Source organism: Neovison vison, chromosome 10 (assembly GCF_020171115.1).
Source record: "Neovison vison isolate M4711 chromosome 10, ASM_NN_V1, whole genome shotgun sequence".
NCBI classification, from domain to species: Eukaryota; Metazoa; Chordata; class Mammalia; order Carnivora; family Mustelidae; genus Neogale; species Neogale vison.
In genome coordinates, this window is record NC_058100.1 from 65,420,822 (window position 1) to 65,437,983 (window position 17,162).

Consider the following 17,162-nt stretch of genomic DNA (forward strand, 5'->3'; position numbering starts at 1 on the left):
AAGTTATAAAAAGGTTAACCTTACTATACTTGTCTAATATAAATAAAAGTAATTGATAGCTCTCTTCATTTACTTATCAAGAAATCTTTAACTGTCACAACTATACTTTTTTTTTTCATTTTTACGTACATTGTGTGAACTATGTGGGCCTATATAAAGTTTGCCACGCTAGCATATTCTAGAAAAAAATTAATCCAACCTGTAGTACTTTAAGAATTAATATATACAAGGTACAAGTAGAAAGAAAACTGATCTACAAACTGCCATCAAAAAATAACACTACCACATGGACAGCAAGTTACATTTTATGTGTTTTAATCTATACATAATTATAGAATTTAAGGAAGGTACCTCACCCTACTAGGAATCATTTTGGGGGGACATCTCTTAAAAACTGTATTTTCTACATGTGTTTACAAAGACTGCTGCTTACCTCTACTATGGTATCTACACTATTAAAATAACAAGTGTCAATTTTTACCAATTTGTGACACACACGCTGTTTCTTCTCTAACTACATGTAACTGAAATATGATATTTACACGTAGAACTCTAAGATCTCATAATAACCAAAATAGTACCTAAAGTCGTAGGGCCGTCAGGGTTTGGGTCATCATCAGGGTTTGGGCGAGGTCCTAGAAAAAAACAAACAAACAAGGAAATAAGTTTAAAAAAAAAAGAAAAAAAATAAAGTTCAAAGACCTCTAAATTCATAGGTTTTGATTTTTCATCTTTGTATAAAAACCCTTATAATTTCCTTTTCCTCCAGTTAAAGGTGGCATCATAATACAAATTTGTATGTGACCAGCGTTCTTCTTGTCCAGGAATATTTCCTGTGATAATATTCTGTGGTACTGTAAGCAACTATATCTTAAGTGTATTGTTAAAATTATGGATTTAATTGTTAAAATATGGATTCAATGTGATTCTACTTAACAGTAAAAATTTGGGGGGCTTAATAAACAATTTAGATATTGATCTGCAATAGAAGGAAACTTCAACTTGATGAAGGCCATTTATGAAAAGGCCGTCATTTGCATCATACTCAATGGTCAAAGACTGAAAGTTTTTCGCTTACGATCAAGACAGGACAAGGAACAAGACAGGATGCCTGTGTTTTCCACTTCTATGCAACATAACATTAGAAATTCTAGTCAGAGCAACCAGGCAAGAAAAAAATAAAAAGCATCCAAACTGGGAAGGAAGAAATAAAATGATCCCTGTTCCAAATGACATGCATGACCTTTACACAGAAAACTGTAAGGATCACAAACACTCCTATTAGAATAAATGAATTCAGCAAAGCTGCAGGGCACAAAATCAACACACAACAAATGGTTGTATTTTTATACACTAACAATAAATAATCCAAAAATGGGACTAAGAAAACAATACCATTTACAATAGCTCAAGAACAAACAAAATACTCAGGAACAAAACAAGCAAGAAGGTGAAAAACTCACACACTAAAAACTACAAAACGTAGCTGAAGCAAACTGAAGATATAAATAAACGGAAAGACATCCCATGTTCATGAATTAGAAGACTTAATATCATTAAACTGTTAATACTACACAAAGCAATCTACAGATTGAATGCAAACCCCATAACCATCTTGAAATGCATGTTGCAGAAACAAAAAAACAGAACAAAACAAAAACCCCATAATTCCTACAGTATCTCATAGCCAAGATAATTTTGAAAAAGAAGAGCAAAGTTGGGAGGACTCATGCTTCTTGATTTTAAAACTTATTACTATAAAACTACAATAATCAAAATAGAGAGGTACTGGCATAAAGACAGATATATAGACCAATGGAACAGAACAGAGAATTCAAAGTAAACCTTTATGACTGTGCTCAAATGACTCCACCAAGTGTGCTAAGAATACTGAACGGAGAAAGGGCAAAATTTTTGACAAATACTTCTTAGAAAACTGGATATCCAAATGCAAAAGGATGAAGTTGGACCCTTACTTTTACAGCATACATAAAAATTAAGTCAAAATGGATACAAAACTAAACACAGAGCTACAAGCATAAAACTCGTAGAAGGAAACATACGGAACAAGCTTTGTGATGTCGGATCTGGCAACTATTGCCTGGATGTGACACAAAAAACACAGGAAACGAAAGAACCAGAAAAACTGGACTTCATCAATGGACACTGCAAAGAGTGAAAAGGCAATACACAGAATGAGAAAACATCTGCAAACCATACACCTAATAAGGCACTGATACACAAAATATATAATGAACTCCTAAAACTCAACAGCAGAAAAACAAGACAATTAAAAAATGGGCAAAGGACTTGAACAGACAGGTTTCCAAAGATCTGCAAAAGACCAATAAACACGTGAAAAGATACCCATCACTTGTCATTAGAGAAACGCAAATAGAAACCACAATGACAGAGGGTGCCTTGTTGGCTCAGTAGGTTAAGCTTCTGACAGACTCCTGATCTCAGCCCAGGTCTTGATCTCAGGGTTATAAGTTCAGCAACCCCCCCAAAGGCAAAACAAACAAACAACAGCAACAACAAAAACCCACAATGAGATACTACTACACGTATATTAGGATGGCAATTGTCAAAAAAAACGGAAAAGAACAAGTGTTGGCAAAGAGGTGGAGAATCTGGAATCTTTGTGTATCTTTGTGGGACTATAACATGGGTAGCCACTGTGGAAGATAGTATGGCTGTCCCTCAGAAAAGTAAACAAAGAATTACCATATAACCCAATAATTCTACTCTTAGGTATACGTACTGCCAAAACTGAAAAGTTACTCAAATGCTAATACTCAGAGTAACATTATTTGGAATAGCCAAAAGGCAAAAATGACCCAAATGTTTATGAACAGATGAATGAATAAACAAAATGTGGTACATAATACAACATATTATTCAGCCAGAAAAAGAAATAAGTTCTCATATATGCTACAACATAGGTGAAATTTGAAAACATTATGCTAACTGAAATAAGCCAGAATACATTATACTAACTGAAATAAGCCAGAAATGATTCCACTTCTGTGAGGTACTTGCAATAGTCCAATTCATAGAGACAGAAAGTATAAAAGTGGCTGCCCCAGCTGGGGAAGGATGGAGAGATGGAAAGTTATTGTTTAATAGGTATAAAGATTCAAAGTGAGATGATAAAAACATTTTGGAGATACAGATAGTAATGATGGTTGCAAATAATGTAAATGCACTTAATGCCACTGAAATGTACACTTAAAGTGGTTAAATGTACATGAAATGTACATTTCAAGTGGTTAAAATGGTAGTATAAGTTTATTCAGAGATATTAACACACAAGGGCACCTGGGTGGTTCAGTCAGTTAAGTATCTGACTCTTGATTTCAGCTCAGGTCATGATCTCAGGATGGTGAGATCGAGCCCCACACTGAGTTCTGTGCTCAGTGGGGAGTCTGCTTGTCCCTCTCTCTCTCTGCTGCTCCCTCTACTCACTCAATCAAATAAATAAATGAGTAAAATCTTTTAAAAAATTAACATAGAGAATAGCCTAAACATTTCTGAGAAGGAAGTGTTCTTCCAGAAATTAAAACATATCACACTATACTATAGTTAAAACAACAACAACAACAACAACAAAAAAACACTACAGTAAAAAAAAAAATCTGGTACTGGCTCAGGGATGTAGAGTTCAAGCGTACTGGAGAATGACTAGAACACTCATGAATTTCATAATAAAAACTGGTACTTGAAAATAGTTGGAGAGAGGACAACTTATTCTATAGATGTTCCTACTTCGCCACTGGGTCGGAGTGGGTAGGGTGGAGAGGAACCCTATCTCACACCATATTCCACAATGAATTTCAGATGCACCAACGACTTAAATGCAAACAACGCAATCAGAACGCATGGTTGAAATGACTGTATATTTCAGCATGGGGAAGACCAAAAGGTTAAGGCAAAACACACATAGCCATTAGGATAAGAGCAATACACCCTACTACCTGTTAGTATAAAAATACACATATAAAAGTCCCCTGATGGGAGAACAGTTTATATAAACTGTGGCATATCTCTTTTTTTTTTTTTTAAGATTTTATTTATTATTTGAGAGAGAGAGAGAGAGAGCAAGAGAGCACAAGCAGGGTGAGGGACAGAGGGAGAAGTGGACTTTGGGACTCAATCCTAGGACTCCAGATCATGACCTGAGCTGAAGGCAAGACACTTAACTGACTGAGCCACCCACACACCCCTAAACTGTGGCATATCTTAAAGTCACCATTAAAAAGGATGGGATAAAATAAATCTGAATACAACACTAATCCAGGAAGTGGAAAAAGTGCAAGTTTTGGAAAAATATGAACAGCATGATGCCTTTTGAACAGCATATGAACAGCATGATTCTTTTATTCAAGAATGAAGTAAAAATTTATACCAAAATATGTGTAACTACACAGAAAAGGATACTTATATACAGAAACAGGTAAAAAGTTTACTATTTAAACTATTAAGTGATTAAGTCAGGTAATGGACTAAGAGTGATTAACTCTCTAAACTATTAAGTGATTAACTGAGGTAATGGACTAGAGAAAGAGTAAGAACCCATCTTTTATTCTGTATACTTTTGCAAAGTTTGAAATTTTATAAACTTACATTCGTATACTTACATATTAAAATTACAAAAAGCAATCTATACCCAATAGTATAAAAATCTTAAAAGAAACCTGACTAGTAAGATTAAGGCAAAGAAAAAAAGTCTAGAAAAAACGTATTCACTTCATGTTAACAGTACTTTCATTTATAATGAGTTGACAAATCAACAAGAAAAATATTGTAGAAACCTAACAGAAAAACGAGCAAAGGGCATGAATAAATCAAAGCAGACCAAAAAAAAGTTCAGCTTCACTGATAATTAAGGAAATGTAAATTAATATAGGACATCATTTTTAACCCATCACTTTATAAAACTTTTTTTCCCAAAGATTTTATTTATTCATTTGAGAGAGAAAAAGAGAAGCACTTGCACAAGCAAGGGGAGTGGCAGACTCCCCACTGAGCAGGAAGCTGGACCCGGCTCAATCCCAGGACCCTGAGATCACAACCTGTGCAGAAGGCAGACACCCAACAGACTGAGCCACCAGGGGCCCCAGTGTTAATAAGAGTAGGATAAAGAGTTGCTGAACCTGGAGGTGTAGTTGTTGAACTCGGAGGCATAGTCGTATGAGGAGACTCGGGTTCTGAAAAAATTAATTTGTTTCAATTCACCAAATTTATTAATACAAAATTATGGATTTAATTTTGATTTTAAAAGATTATTTCTCAAAGTGAAAAATACTTACCTTTTAAACTTTGCAATTCTATTTCTGGGAATTTAACCTAAATATCTATTTGCACAAGTACATGAGAATGTATGTGTAACCTTGTTTGCTATAGCTTTGTATTTTAAAATGGAAATCCCCAAAGTTAAGTGACAGTAAGTCATACAAATAATGGAGTTCAGAGACAGCAACTTTGAAATCTGCAAAATATTTCCTTCCAACCATAGCAAAATAATCTTTCAGGTCTTAAGCAGAGTAGCTTATCAGCAGAACTGGCAAGAAATCCCTCATTTCATTTCAATGAATAAGGACTAGTACTGCCTTCAGTGGCTATGAAATTTATTTTCGATTCCTAAATAAAAATGCCCAGTAAAAAGAAAAGAATAATTCTATGAAACAAGGAGTTTGGTGGGGGTGGAGAATGGAAATACAGGTCTTACTCTGGATAGCAGAAATGCCCCAGTTTAAACTGTGCTACAAAAACAAAACAAAACAAACCAATACCAGCACCCAGCACCAACACCAACACTGAAAACCAAACTAAACTGGTTGCAGTCCAGCAACTGAAACAGTCCTGGACCAGGAAGACACCCTAAAGGGCCCGAGAGATCCCTTTTACAAAGAATAAAACAGCAAAGTAAAAGACACAGAAAATATATATGTTAAAAACAGAAGACAAGGACCTTCCTCTTCACTAATACTCATTCAAGTGATGTCATATGAGCTACCTTTAGGAGCTTCCCATATGCGAGGGACTGTGCTGTTTCAAATGAATCCCATTTACCATCACTCACTAGGGAAGGCATTAAAATCATTTTACAAATACATACACATTTAGGAGTCCATAACTTGCCCACGTTTACATACCTGTTTCTAACTGTATGCTATGGCAAATCCATTTTGGGGACTGTTAATAACTTAAAAATGACTACCAGTATGTTCTTCCTCCTTTCATTACTGAGCATAATGAATGCATGTAAAACATTAGAGATTTAGATGATTTTGAAAAATATAAGCAGGAAGGTACTAAACCTGAGACACTTGGAATTGGAGGTTTTGTACTGGGAGGAGTCAACACTGGAAAACAAAATAATGTAGATGCATCAAATGATTGGGAGTTATTGCTGGCATGTGCATCAGGAATTTAAAGGATTTTTGGAAAAGACAAGCAGAAAGTTACTAAACCTGTATGATTCAAAATCGGAGGACTGGTACTGGAAGGAATCAGCACTGGAAAAAAAAATAATGTAGATTTGATCAGCTTGATCAGACTTGATTTTTGAAAAATACAAGCAGAAAGTTCTTAACCTCTATGATTCAAAATCGGAGGACTGGTATTGGAAGCAATGAGCACTGGAAAAAAAATAATGTAGATTTGATCAGCTTGATCAGACTTGATTTTTGAAAAATACAAGCAGAAAGTTCTTAACCTGTATGATTCAAAATCGGAGGACTGGTACTGGAAGGAATGAGCACTGGAAAAAAAATAATGTAGACAGGAATTATTGCTTTCTTTCCATTTTTATGAAGCATACCTTCCATTCTTAATTCATTTAGGTAAAAATTTCCATGCTTCAGTTTTCTGAAAAATGGCGCCATTCAGTTTTGCACATAAAAAAAGCCAAACGAGAAATGTATATTCCTCTGTGACATACCTAACATGCAAAAGACCCTATGAAAACAGAAAATTACACAGCATAATTCTTTTGTGAATTCTGTCATACATCTGTCAGGGAAATGAATACAAGTTAAATACTAAAATTGCTTCTATTCAACTATTTGGCATCACTGTTATTTAATGTCGAGGAAACAAAATTAAAAGGAAAAAAAAAAGACAAAAAGGTAAGTGACACCCACTGTACCTTTAAGACATGTTGGCTTCGCAGGCTCCCAAGTACTGTTACTACCACAGACTGCTGTGTTCTCACCCTCATGGTAATAACCCGGGTAGCATTCAAATGTGACTGTTGCTTTGTAGTAGTATTTTTTTCTGAATCCTGATAACAGTCTTCCATTTTCAGGGTTTGGAAATGGACATTTGACGACTGAAATGTAAAGAAAGTCCAGAATTAATGGAAAGCTACTTGAACACAGGAACAGAAGAAATGGTACGAAATAATTTCCTGCCAGAAGAGACATACAAGGAATGAAAGGCAAGGTGTTAAATAAAAGAAAATTTAAAAACACCAAAGAAATCTGTATGCATATAAACATTTTAGCCCTCAGATTTAGAGATATCTAGTAACTTTTTTCCACCTAGAAAGACTAGCATTATAGTTTATTGGCTTTCCTGTATTTTTTCCCATTACTGACAAGGCTTGAGAAAGCCTGACCGCCACATACAAATCTGGGGTAAGTTCAAGGGCAACCTTAAATCCCCCTCTGTTCTAGGATTTTTCGCAAGGTCATGTTGACACTGCTTTTCTAGAAAGCTGGGGAACACCTTCTGAGAAGGCAATACTTGAGCTCAAAGTTAGAAGTTGAAAAGCAGGCAGCCATGCAAAGAGAGGCAAAAAGGAAGTTCTCAGGTAGCAATAACATACACAAATGGAGAAAGGCCAATGGAGTTAGGGCAGCATTTTCCAAACATCTTGGCCGGCAATCCAGAGATCAAACAACACATTTCCTGCTGTAAACTGGTGTATGAGCACATAGGCCTGAAATACAAGTTAGCCTCATACCTGTAATTCTAATGATATTGAGCAACTTCTCATGTACTTTTTACCACCCATATATTTTCTTTGATGAAACAGTTGCATTCAACATTTGCCCATTACAATAAAATAAAAACTGGGCTGTTTTCTTATTATTGTGGGCTTTTTTTTTTTTTTTTTAAGATTTTACTTATTTGTCAGAGAGACAGAGAAATAGAAAGAGAAACAGCATGAGCAGGGGGAGTAGCAGGCAGAGGGACAAAGCAGGCTTCCCGCTGAGCAAGGAACCTGAGGTGGGACTTGATCTCAGGACACTGGGATCATGACCAGACCTAAAGGCAGACACTTAACTGACTGAGCCACCCAGGCATCTCTTATTGCATTTTAAGAGTTCTTTACATATTGTAGATATAAATCCATGATCAGGTGTGAGTTCTGCAAATATTTTGTCTCCAGTCCATGGCTAATTTTTAAAAATTCTTTTATCAGTGTCTTGTGAGAACAGACATAGCGGACTTTTAAAAAGTCAACTTCATTAATTTATTTCTTCATTAAAGGATCAAGCTTTTATGGTTATATGGTTATATTTAAATCTCTGGCTAGGTCACAAACATTTTCTGTTTTATAGTGAAACTTTTATAGTTTTAGGTTTTATATTTAAATCTATTATCCATTTTGAGTAAACATTTTTATATTAAACTAACAGGAGTTAAGGGTTCTTTTTGTATTTTTGAATATGCATATCTAAATATGCCTGTATTTTTATCATTTTCCATTGATTGGTTTGTAAACTGTGATTAAGATCAGCTAGACAGACCTGGAAGGGTTTATTTCTGGACTTTATTCCATTCCATTGCTGTATAAGGCTACTCTTTCAACAATACCACACTGTCTTGATAATATGCTTCATACTATGTTTTATAATTAAGTCCTTAAACCAGGAAGAAGGAGAGTTCTAATTTTTTTCCAAAAATGCTTTGAATATTTTGCTTTGTCTTTTCATACTAACTTTAGATTCAGCTTGTCAATTTATATAGAAAATTCTGCTGGGAGTTTTATTGGGGTTGTGAATATACAGATCCGTTATGAAGAAATGACATCTTTATTATACTGAGTGTTCTAATTAATGTTACTGAATTTCTATTATTGATATCATTGAGATATTCTTTCTTTTATTAAGTGTTTGGCTGTTTTTAGTCACTCAAATCTTGCACATTTGTCAGAATTATACACAAGTATTTATACAAGTTTGAAGTTCTAAATGGAACATCAACATTCTCTAATGGTTTATTGCCAGTATGTAGACATAGAGTTGATTTCTGTACATTGATCTTCTGTCTCACAACCTTGCTAAAACTTCAATCTTTCAAATCTTCTACCACCTAATCATCTCATGAGTGAACACAGTATATTTTATTTCTCTCTTTCCAGTGTGTTCCTATATCCATCTCTTGCTGAATGCTGAATACAGTGGTGATAGCGGGCGTGCTTGTCTTGTTCCTACCTTAGAGGGAAATAAATTAGTCTTTCATCATTAAATATAGTGCAAGCTGTGGCATCTTTGTCAGGTTCAGATAGTTTTGCTCAATTCCTGGTTTGCTGTGTTGCACAAAGAGTGGTATTTTGATATGTTGTGCTCTTTATTTTTATTCAATTCAAAGCATGTTCTGATTTTCCTGTGACTTCTCCTTTGACTCATGGATTGAGTGTCTTGTGTAATTTTCAAATATTTGGGGCTTTTTTATATATCTTTGTTTTCTACATTCATTTCATTGTGATCTGACATTATACTCTGCATGATTTCAATTAAAATTTTTTTAAACTACCATATTTTGTAGAATATGGTGTTGGAGAATGTTCCGCATGTACCTCAATAGAGTAAATATTTTGCTGCCCTTCAGTGGTTCTTTCTTCCAAGAGTCAAATCCCTTCCAGAGTCTCCCTGCCTTTGGCCACTCTTTACAGCCTTACACACTATTATTAAAATACGTTTTGTCCAGAGTTTACCATTCTTACTTGGGAGAGGGTTAGTCTTTTACAATTTGCTCTACCAGTTCCTGTAGCTGGAACTCTTAGACGTCTTGTAATACAAGATAAAACTAATTTTTTCTAATTTCTTATTTTTTATTAACATATAATGTATTATTAGCCCCAGGGGTACAGGTCTGTGAATCGCCAGGTTTACACACTTCACAGCACTTACCATAGCACATACCCTCCCATAATGTCCATAACCCAATCACCCTCTCCCTCCCGTCTCCCCTCAGCAACCCTCAGTCTGTTTTGTGAGATTGAATCTCTTATGGTTTGTCTCCCTCCCGGTCCCATCTTGTTTCATTTTTTCCTTCCCTACCCACCAAAACTCGCCTGTCGCCTCTCAATTCTTCATATCAGGGAGATCATATGATAACTGTCTTTCTCTGATCGACTTATTTCACTCACATAATAATACTCCTAAACTATCCACATTGTCGCAAATGGCAAGATTTCATTTCTTTGATGGCTGTGTAGTATTCCATTGTATATATCCACATCTTCTTTATCCATTCATCTGTTGATGGGCACCTAGGTTCTTTCCATACTTTGGCTGTTATGGACATTGCTGCTATAGACATTCAGGTCACATGCCCCTTCGCATCACCACATTTGTACCTTTAGGGTAAATACCCAGTAGTACAATTGCTGGGTCGTAGGGTAGCTCTATTTTCAACTTTTTGAGGAACCTCCATGCTGTTTTTCAGAGTGGTTGCACCAGCTTGCATTCCCACCAACTGTGTAGGAGGGTTCCCCTTTCGCCACATCCTCACCAGTATCTGTCATTTACTGACTTCTTAATTTTAGCCATTCTGACTGGTGTGAGGCAGAATCTCATTGTGGTCTTGATTTGTATTTCCCTGATGCTGAGTGATGTGGAGCACCTTTTCATGTGTCTATTGGCCATCTGGATGTCTTCTTTGCAGAAATGTCTGTTCGTGTCCTCTGCCCATTTCTTAACTGCATTATTTGTTCTTTGAGTGTTGAATTTGATAAGTTCTTTATAGATTTTGGATACCAGCCCTTTATCTGATAAAGTCATTTGCAAATATCTTCTCCCATTCTGTCAGTTTTCTTTTGGTTTTGCTGACTGTTTCCTCTGCTGTGCAAAAGCTTTTGATCTTGATGAAGGCCCAATAGTTCATTTTTGCCCTTGCTTCCCTTGCCTTTGGTGATGTCTCTAGGAAGAAGTTGCCGTGGCTGAGGTCAAAGAGGTGGCTGCCTGTGTTCTCCTCAAGGATTTTGATGGATTCCTTTCCCACACTGAGGTCATTCATCCATTTTGAGTCTATTTTTGTGTGTGGTGCGAAGAAACAGTCCAGTTTCAATTTTTCTGCATGTGGCTGTCCAATTTTCGCAACACCATTTCTTGAAGAGACTGTCTTTTTTCCATTGGACATTCTTTCCTGCTTTATCGAAGATTAGTTGACCATAGAGTTGAGGGTCCATTTCTGGGCTCTCTATTCTGTTCCATTGACCTATGTGTCTGTTTTTGTGCCAGCACCATACTGTCTTGATGATGACAGCTTTGTAATAGAGCTTTAAGTCTGGAATTGTGATGCCACCAACTTTGGCTTCATTTTCAACATTCCTCTGGCTATTCAGGGTCTTTTCTGGTTCCATATAAATTTTAGGATTATTTGTCCCTTTTCTTTGGAAAAAATTGATGGTATCTTGATAGGGATTGCATTAAATGTGTAGATTGCTTTAGGTGGCACAGACATCTTCACAATATTTGTTCTTCCAATCCATGAGCATGGAACATTTTTCCATTTCTTTGTGTCTTCCTCAATTTCTTTCATGAGTACTTTATAGTTTTCTGAGTACAGATTCTTTGTCTCTTTGGTTAGGTTTATTCCTAGGAATCTTATGGTTTTGGGTGCAATTGTAATTGGGACTGACTCCTTATTTCTCTTTCTTCTGTTCTGTTGTTGGTATATAGAAATGCAAATGATTTCTGTACATTGATTTTATATCCAGACACTTTACTGAATTCCTGTTCAAGTTCTAGCAGATTTGGAGTGGAGTCCTTTGGGTTTTCCACATAAAGTATTGTATCATCCGCAAAGAGTGATAGTTTGACTTCTTCTTTGCTGATTTGGATGCCTTTAATTTCTTTTTGTTGTCTAATTGCTGAGGCTAGAACTTCTACTACTATGTTGAACAACAGTGGTGATAATGGACATCCCTGCCTTGTTCCTCACCTTAGCGGAAAAGCTCTCAGTTTTTCCTCCATTGAGAATGATATTCATGGTGGGTTTTTCATAGATGTCTGTGATGATAGTGAAGTATGTACCCTCCATCCCTACACTTTGAAGAGTTTTGATCAAGAAAGGATGCTGTACACCTTGTCAAATGCTTTTTCAGCATCTACTGAGAGTACCATATGGTTCTTATTCTTTTAATAATGTATCATATCACATTGATTAATTTCGGATATTGAACCAACCTTGCAGCCCTGGAATAAATCCCACCTGGTCGTGGTGAATAATGCTTTTAATGTACTGTTGGATCCTGTTGGCTAGTATTTTGGTGAGAATTTCTGCATCTGTGTTCATCAGGGATATTGGTCTGTAATTCTCTTTTATGATGCAGTCTTTGTCTGGTTTTGGTATCAAGGTAATGCTGGCCTCAAAAAATAAAACTGGAAATTTTCCTTCCATTTCTATTTTTTGGAATAGTTTTAGAAGAATAGTTATTAATTCTTCTTTAAATGTCTGGTAGAATTCCCCTGGGAAGCCACCTGGCCCTGGGCCCTTTTTTGCTGGGAGCTTTTTGATGATAGCTTCAATCTCCTTACTGGTTATGGGTCTGTTCAGGTTTTCTATTTCTTCCTGGTTCAAGTTTTGGTAGTTTAAATGTCTGTAGGAATGCATCCATTTCTTCCAGATTGTCAAAATGGCTGGTGTATAGTTGCTCATAATATGTTCTTACAGTTGTTTGTATTTCTTTGGTGTTGGTTATGATTTCTCCTCTTTCATTCATGATTTTATTTTATTTATTTTTTTTTAATTTTTTTTTTTTAAAGATTTTATTTATTTTATTTGACAGACAGAGATCACAAGTAGACAGAGAGGCAGGCAGAGAGAGAGGGAGGAGGAAGCAGGCTCCTTGCTGAGCAGAGAACCTGATGCGGGGCTCGATCCCAGGACCCTGGGATCATGACCTGGGCCGAAGGCAGAGGCTTTAACCCACTGAGCCACCCAGGCGCCCCTCATTCATGATTTTATTTATTTGGGTCCTTTCTCTTTTCTTTTTGGTAAGTCTGGCAATGGTTTATCAATCTTATTAATTCTTTCAAAGAACCAGCTCCTAGTTTCGTGATTTGTTCTATTGTTTTTTTGGTTTCTATTTCATTGATTTCTGCTCTGATCTTTATTATTTCTCTTCTCTTGCTGGGTTTAGGCTTTCTCTGTTGTTCTTTCTCCAGCTCCTTCAGGTGTAGGGTTAGGTTGTATATTTGAGACCTTTCTTGTTTCTTGAGAAAGGCGTGTATTGCTATATATCTTCCTCTCAGGACTGCCCTTGCTGTGTCCCACAGACTTTGAGCCATTGTGTTTTCATTATCATTTGTTTCCATGAATTTTTTCAATTCTTAATTTCCTCATTGACCCATTCATTCTTTAGACTCCATGTATTTGGGTTCTTTCCAAATTTCCTCTTGTGACTGAGTTCTAGCTTCAGAGCATTGTGGTCTAAAAATATGTTGGGAATGATCCCAATCTCTTGATACCAGTTGAGATTCTGGAGAATTCTGGGAAGATTCTGGAGAATTCTTGAGATTCTGGCGAATTCATGGAGAACATTCTGGAGAATGTTCCATGTGCACTAGAGAAGAATGTGTATTTTGTTGCTTTGGGATGGAATGTTCTGAATATATCTGTGATGTCCTTCTGGTCCAGTGTGTCATTTAAGGCCTTTATTTCCTTGTTGATCTTTTGCTTGGATGATCTGTCCATTTCAGTGAGGGGGGTGTTAAAGTCCCCTACTATTATTTTATTATTGTCAATGTGTTTCTTTGATTTTGTTATTAATTGCTTTATATAGTTGGCTGCTCCCATGTTAGAGGCATAGATATTTAAAATTATTAGATCTTCTTGTTGGACAGACCATTTGGGTATGATACAGTGTCCTTCCTCATCTCTTATTATAGTCTTTGGCTTAAAATCTAATTTATCTGATATAAGCATTGCCACCCCAGCTTTCTTTCGATGTCCATTAGCATAGTAAATTGTTTTCCAGCCCCTCACTTTAAATCTGGAGGTGTCTTTGGATCTAAAATGAGTTTCTTGTAGAGAGCATATTGATGGGTTTTGGATAAAACTTATTTTTAAGCCACTGTATGCTCTTTTGATGTTTCCAAAGAAAAAAATCCTAAGTCATACACACACACAGGAGTTCACAATGTATTAATTAGAAGGCCAAAAACATGTAGGGTAAGCGCTGGGGAGTTCTATAAACAGAACTACTTTTGAGTCGCTTGGACCTACATTAAACTAAATTAGGCTCCTGGGTGACTCAGATGGTTAAGGATCTGATTCCTGATTTTGGCTCAGGCTGTGATCTTATGGGTGGTGAAAGTGAACTCTGCCTCAGGTTCCCTGCTCAGTGGAAGTCTGCTACAGATATTCTCTCTCCCTCTCAATAAATAAATCTTTTAAAAAATTAAATGGGTGGTGAAAGTGAACTCTGCCTCAGGTTCCCTGCTCAGTGGAAGTCTGCTACAGATATTCTCTCTCCCTCTCAATAAATAAATCTTTTAAAAAATTAAATGAGAAGCCAATTTAATGGGAGGAGCAAGCGCATGTGGCTGTTTTGTTTACTGGTAGGTAAGTATTTACCAAGTGTTTCCAAAATATTTATAAATGAAGAAGGAAAGAAATGAAAATATTACCTTTACACTCAGGAGGGTTACTACTCCATACACCATTGCCAGTACAAATAAGATTACTCTCTCCAACAAGTGAATATTCATCTGGTCCATTTGAAGGATTACAACTGTAAGTTACCACTTCATTATATTCAAATTCATCCTTCTCACTACCGGTATATCTTCCATTTGGTATTTTTCCAGGTGGTGGACACATTATCCCTTAGAAAGTGGGGGAAAAAAAAAAGAGAGGACACAAAAGGCAAAAGGAAAGGAAAAGATTACAATAGCGTTAGTGAAGACCTATGAACTGCCTTCAATAAATTCATTAACATATGATTTCTTCAAGCTAGGTGTAACTCCAATATTCATTTAGAAAAAGGTTTCTGTGAGAGAATATATTATCCCAAATTCAGACCAGTAAGGTAGATGTGAACTTTAATAGAACTCATTTTCTTAAATACCTATATAAGATACCTATGAAATACCTATGTTTACCAGAAAAGCCATTTTAAGTTCTCATTATAAGAGATGCTGATGGGGCACCTGGGTGGCTCAGTGGGTTAAAGTCTCTGCCTTCGGCTCAGGTCATGATTCCAGGGTCCTGGGATCGAGTCCCACATCAGGCTCTCTGCTTAGCAGGGAGCCTGCTTCCTCCTCTCTCTCTCTCTGCCTGCCTCTCTGCCTACTTGTGATCTCTGTCTGTCAAAGAAAGAAATAAAATCTTAAAAAAAAAAAAAAAAAAGAGATGCTGACAATTTAGAAATAAAATCTTTTAAAAAAGAGAAATTCGAATGAGAATTTAATGAGAAAATATGCTTGTGACTAAAAATAAAACTCAGGGCTGAGAAATGCTTTATAATTTATAAATATACTTGACAAGTTGAACAACGAAGGGGTTAGAAGAACTGATCCTCTGTATAGTGGAAACTCCTCATGTATCTTTTGATTACCCCAAAGCTTAACTACTAATGGCCTACTGCTATATTCTTTGAGTATTTAACCTTTAAACTTTAACCTTTAACTTTAACTTTTACCTTTAACCTTTAACTTTAACTTTTAACCTTTAACTTTAACCTTTAAACTACAAACTTTATCAAGAACATAAAGAGATGATTAACACACACTGTGTGTATGTACTACATACTATAGTCATACAATAAAATAAGCTAGAGAAAAGAAAGTATTAAGAAAATCATAATGAAAAGAAAATACATTTATAGTACTGTACAGTTAAAAAAAATATAAGTGGACTCACACAGTTAAAATATGTGTTGTTGAAGGATCAATTGTATATGTACAGTATACAGTATCAAGATGCTATTGTCTGTTGTCTGTTTTCACTTTCATCCTAATGAGTCTATGGTGAAATTATCCAAATATGTATAAATTATGTGAGAGCACAATAGACTGAATCCACACAGCTTCCTTTAAGCCGGATTTTGAAGAGATTTGCCAAACTGTGAAACAATGTCACTACTCTCTTTCCTTTGGAAAATAATTTTTTTTATAAAAAATATAAAAAAATAAAATATGTGGCATATATTGACATGCATTGGGCTTACAGTTCTTAAAAGTGAATTAATAAATATTTATTTTAAAAACTTTTTATTTCTAATATAATGACTACCAACAGACCTAACCACATAAAGCAAAGTGCATTGTGGTTTCTAATTTTAAAGCATAAAGGGATCCTAACAACAAAATTTTAAGAACTAGTGCTCTAGATTCTAACGAAAGAATATACTTACTTATACATAGTGGGGGATCATCACTCCAAGTCACTTTTTTTTCGTCATTAGTAGAAAGTTCACAGTATAGAATTCTTTTTCCAACAAGCCGATAACTGAATGAGAAAAGAAAAAGTTATTGGATTCTTTAGCCGTTAACAAGATGTATATAATAATGAAAAAAAATTTGGTTGTTTGGTTGTTTCTTATGCTATAGTAGTTTGCTGAAGATGTTCTTTAAGTGACATATAATGAGAATGCTGACTATATCAGTAATTTAACCAAAGAGTTTCTGCTTTAAATATACATTGGCCTAGATCAAAGAAGTCCAAATAAATCTGTTCTATCTCTCAGTCTGGCCACTTTGCTATCTCCAGCAATCACCTTACACATTCATTTCTATGCCTATGCTCCTGACCTTTTTTTTATTTTTAATATTTTATTTATTTATTTGAGAGAGAGAGAGAGAGAGAGAGCATAAGCAGAGAGATGCAGAGGGAGAAGCAGACTCCCTGCTGACCAGGGAGCCTGATGTAGGGCTTGACTGGGGGAATTAAACACAGATTTGAGCACACAGAAGAAA

At 35.7% G+C, this 17,162-nt stretch overlaps 1 protein-coding gene across 6 annotated transcripts in view; it reads right to left on the reverse strand.

Moving 5' to 3' along the window:
• LOC122918729 (membrane cofactor protein-like) overlaps positions 1-17,162 on the reverse strand; it is a 40,751-nt gene that overhangs the window by 10,491 nt on the left and 13,098 nt on the right. For 2 of the 6 annotated variants that reach the window (XM_044267497.1, XM_044267500.1), the window contains exons 4-11: positions 16,601-16,695; positions 14,874-15,071; positions 7,154-7,336; positions 6,722-6,766; positions 6,477-6,521; positions 6,324-6,368; positions 5,157-5,210; positions 582-635 (exon numbers count right to left, since the gene is read on the reverse strand). In XM_044267497.1, coding sequence (XP_044123432.1) covers positions 582-635; positions 5,157-5,210; positions 6,324-6,368; positions 6,477-6,521; positions 6,722-6,766; positions 7,154-7,336; positions 14,874-15,071; positions 16,601-16,695 — 719 coding nt within the window. The remainder of the gene's footprint in view (positions 1-581; positions 636-5,156; positions 5,211-6,323; positions 6,369-6,476; positions 6,522-6,721; positions 6,767-7,153; positions 7,337-14,873; positions 15,072-16,600; positions 16,696-17,162) is intronic. The other 4 variants (XM_044267499.1, XM_044267498.1, XM_044267501.1 and 1 more) reach the window with 4 other exon arrangements.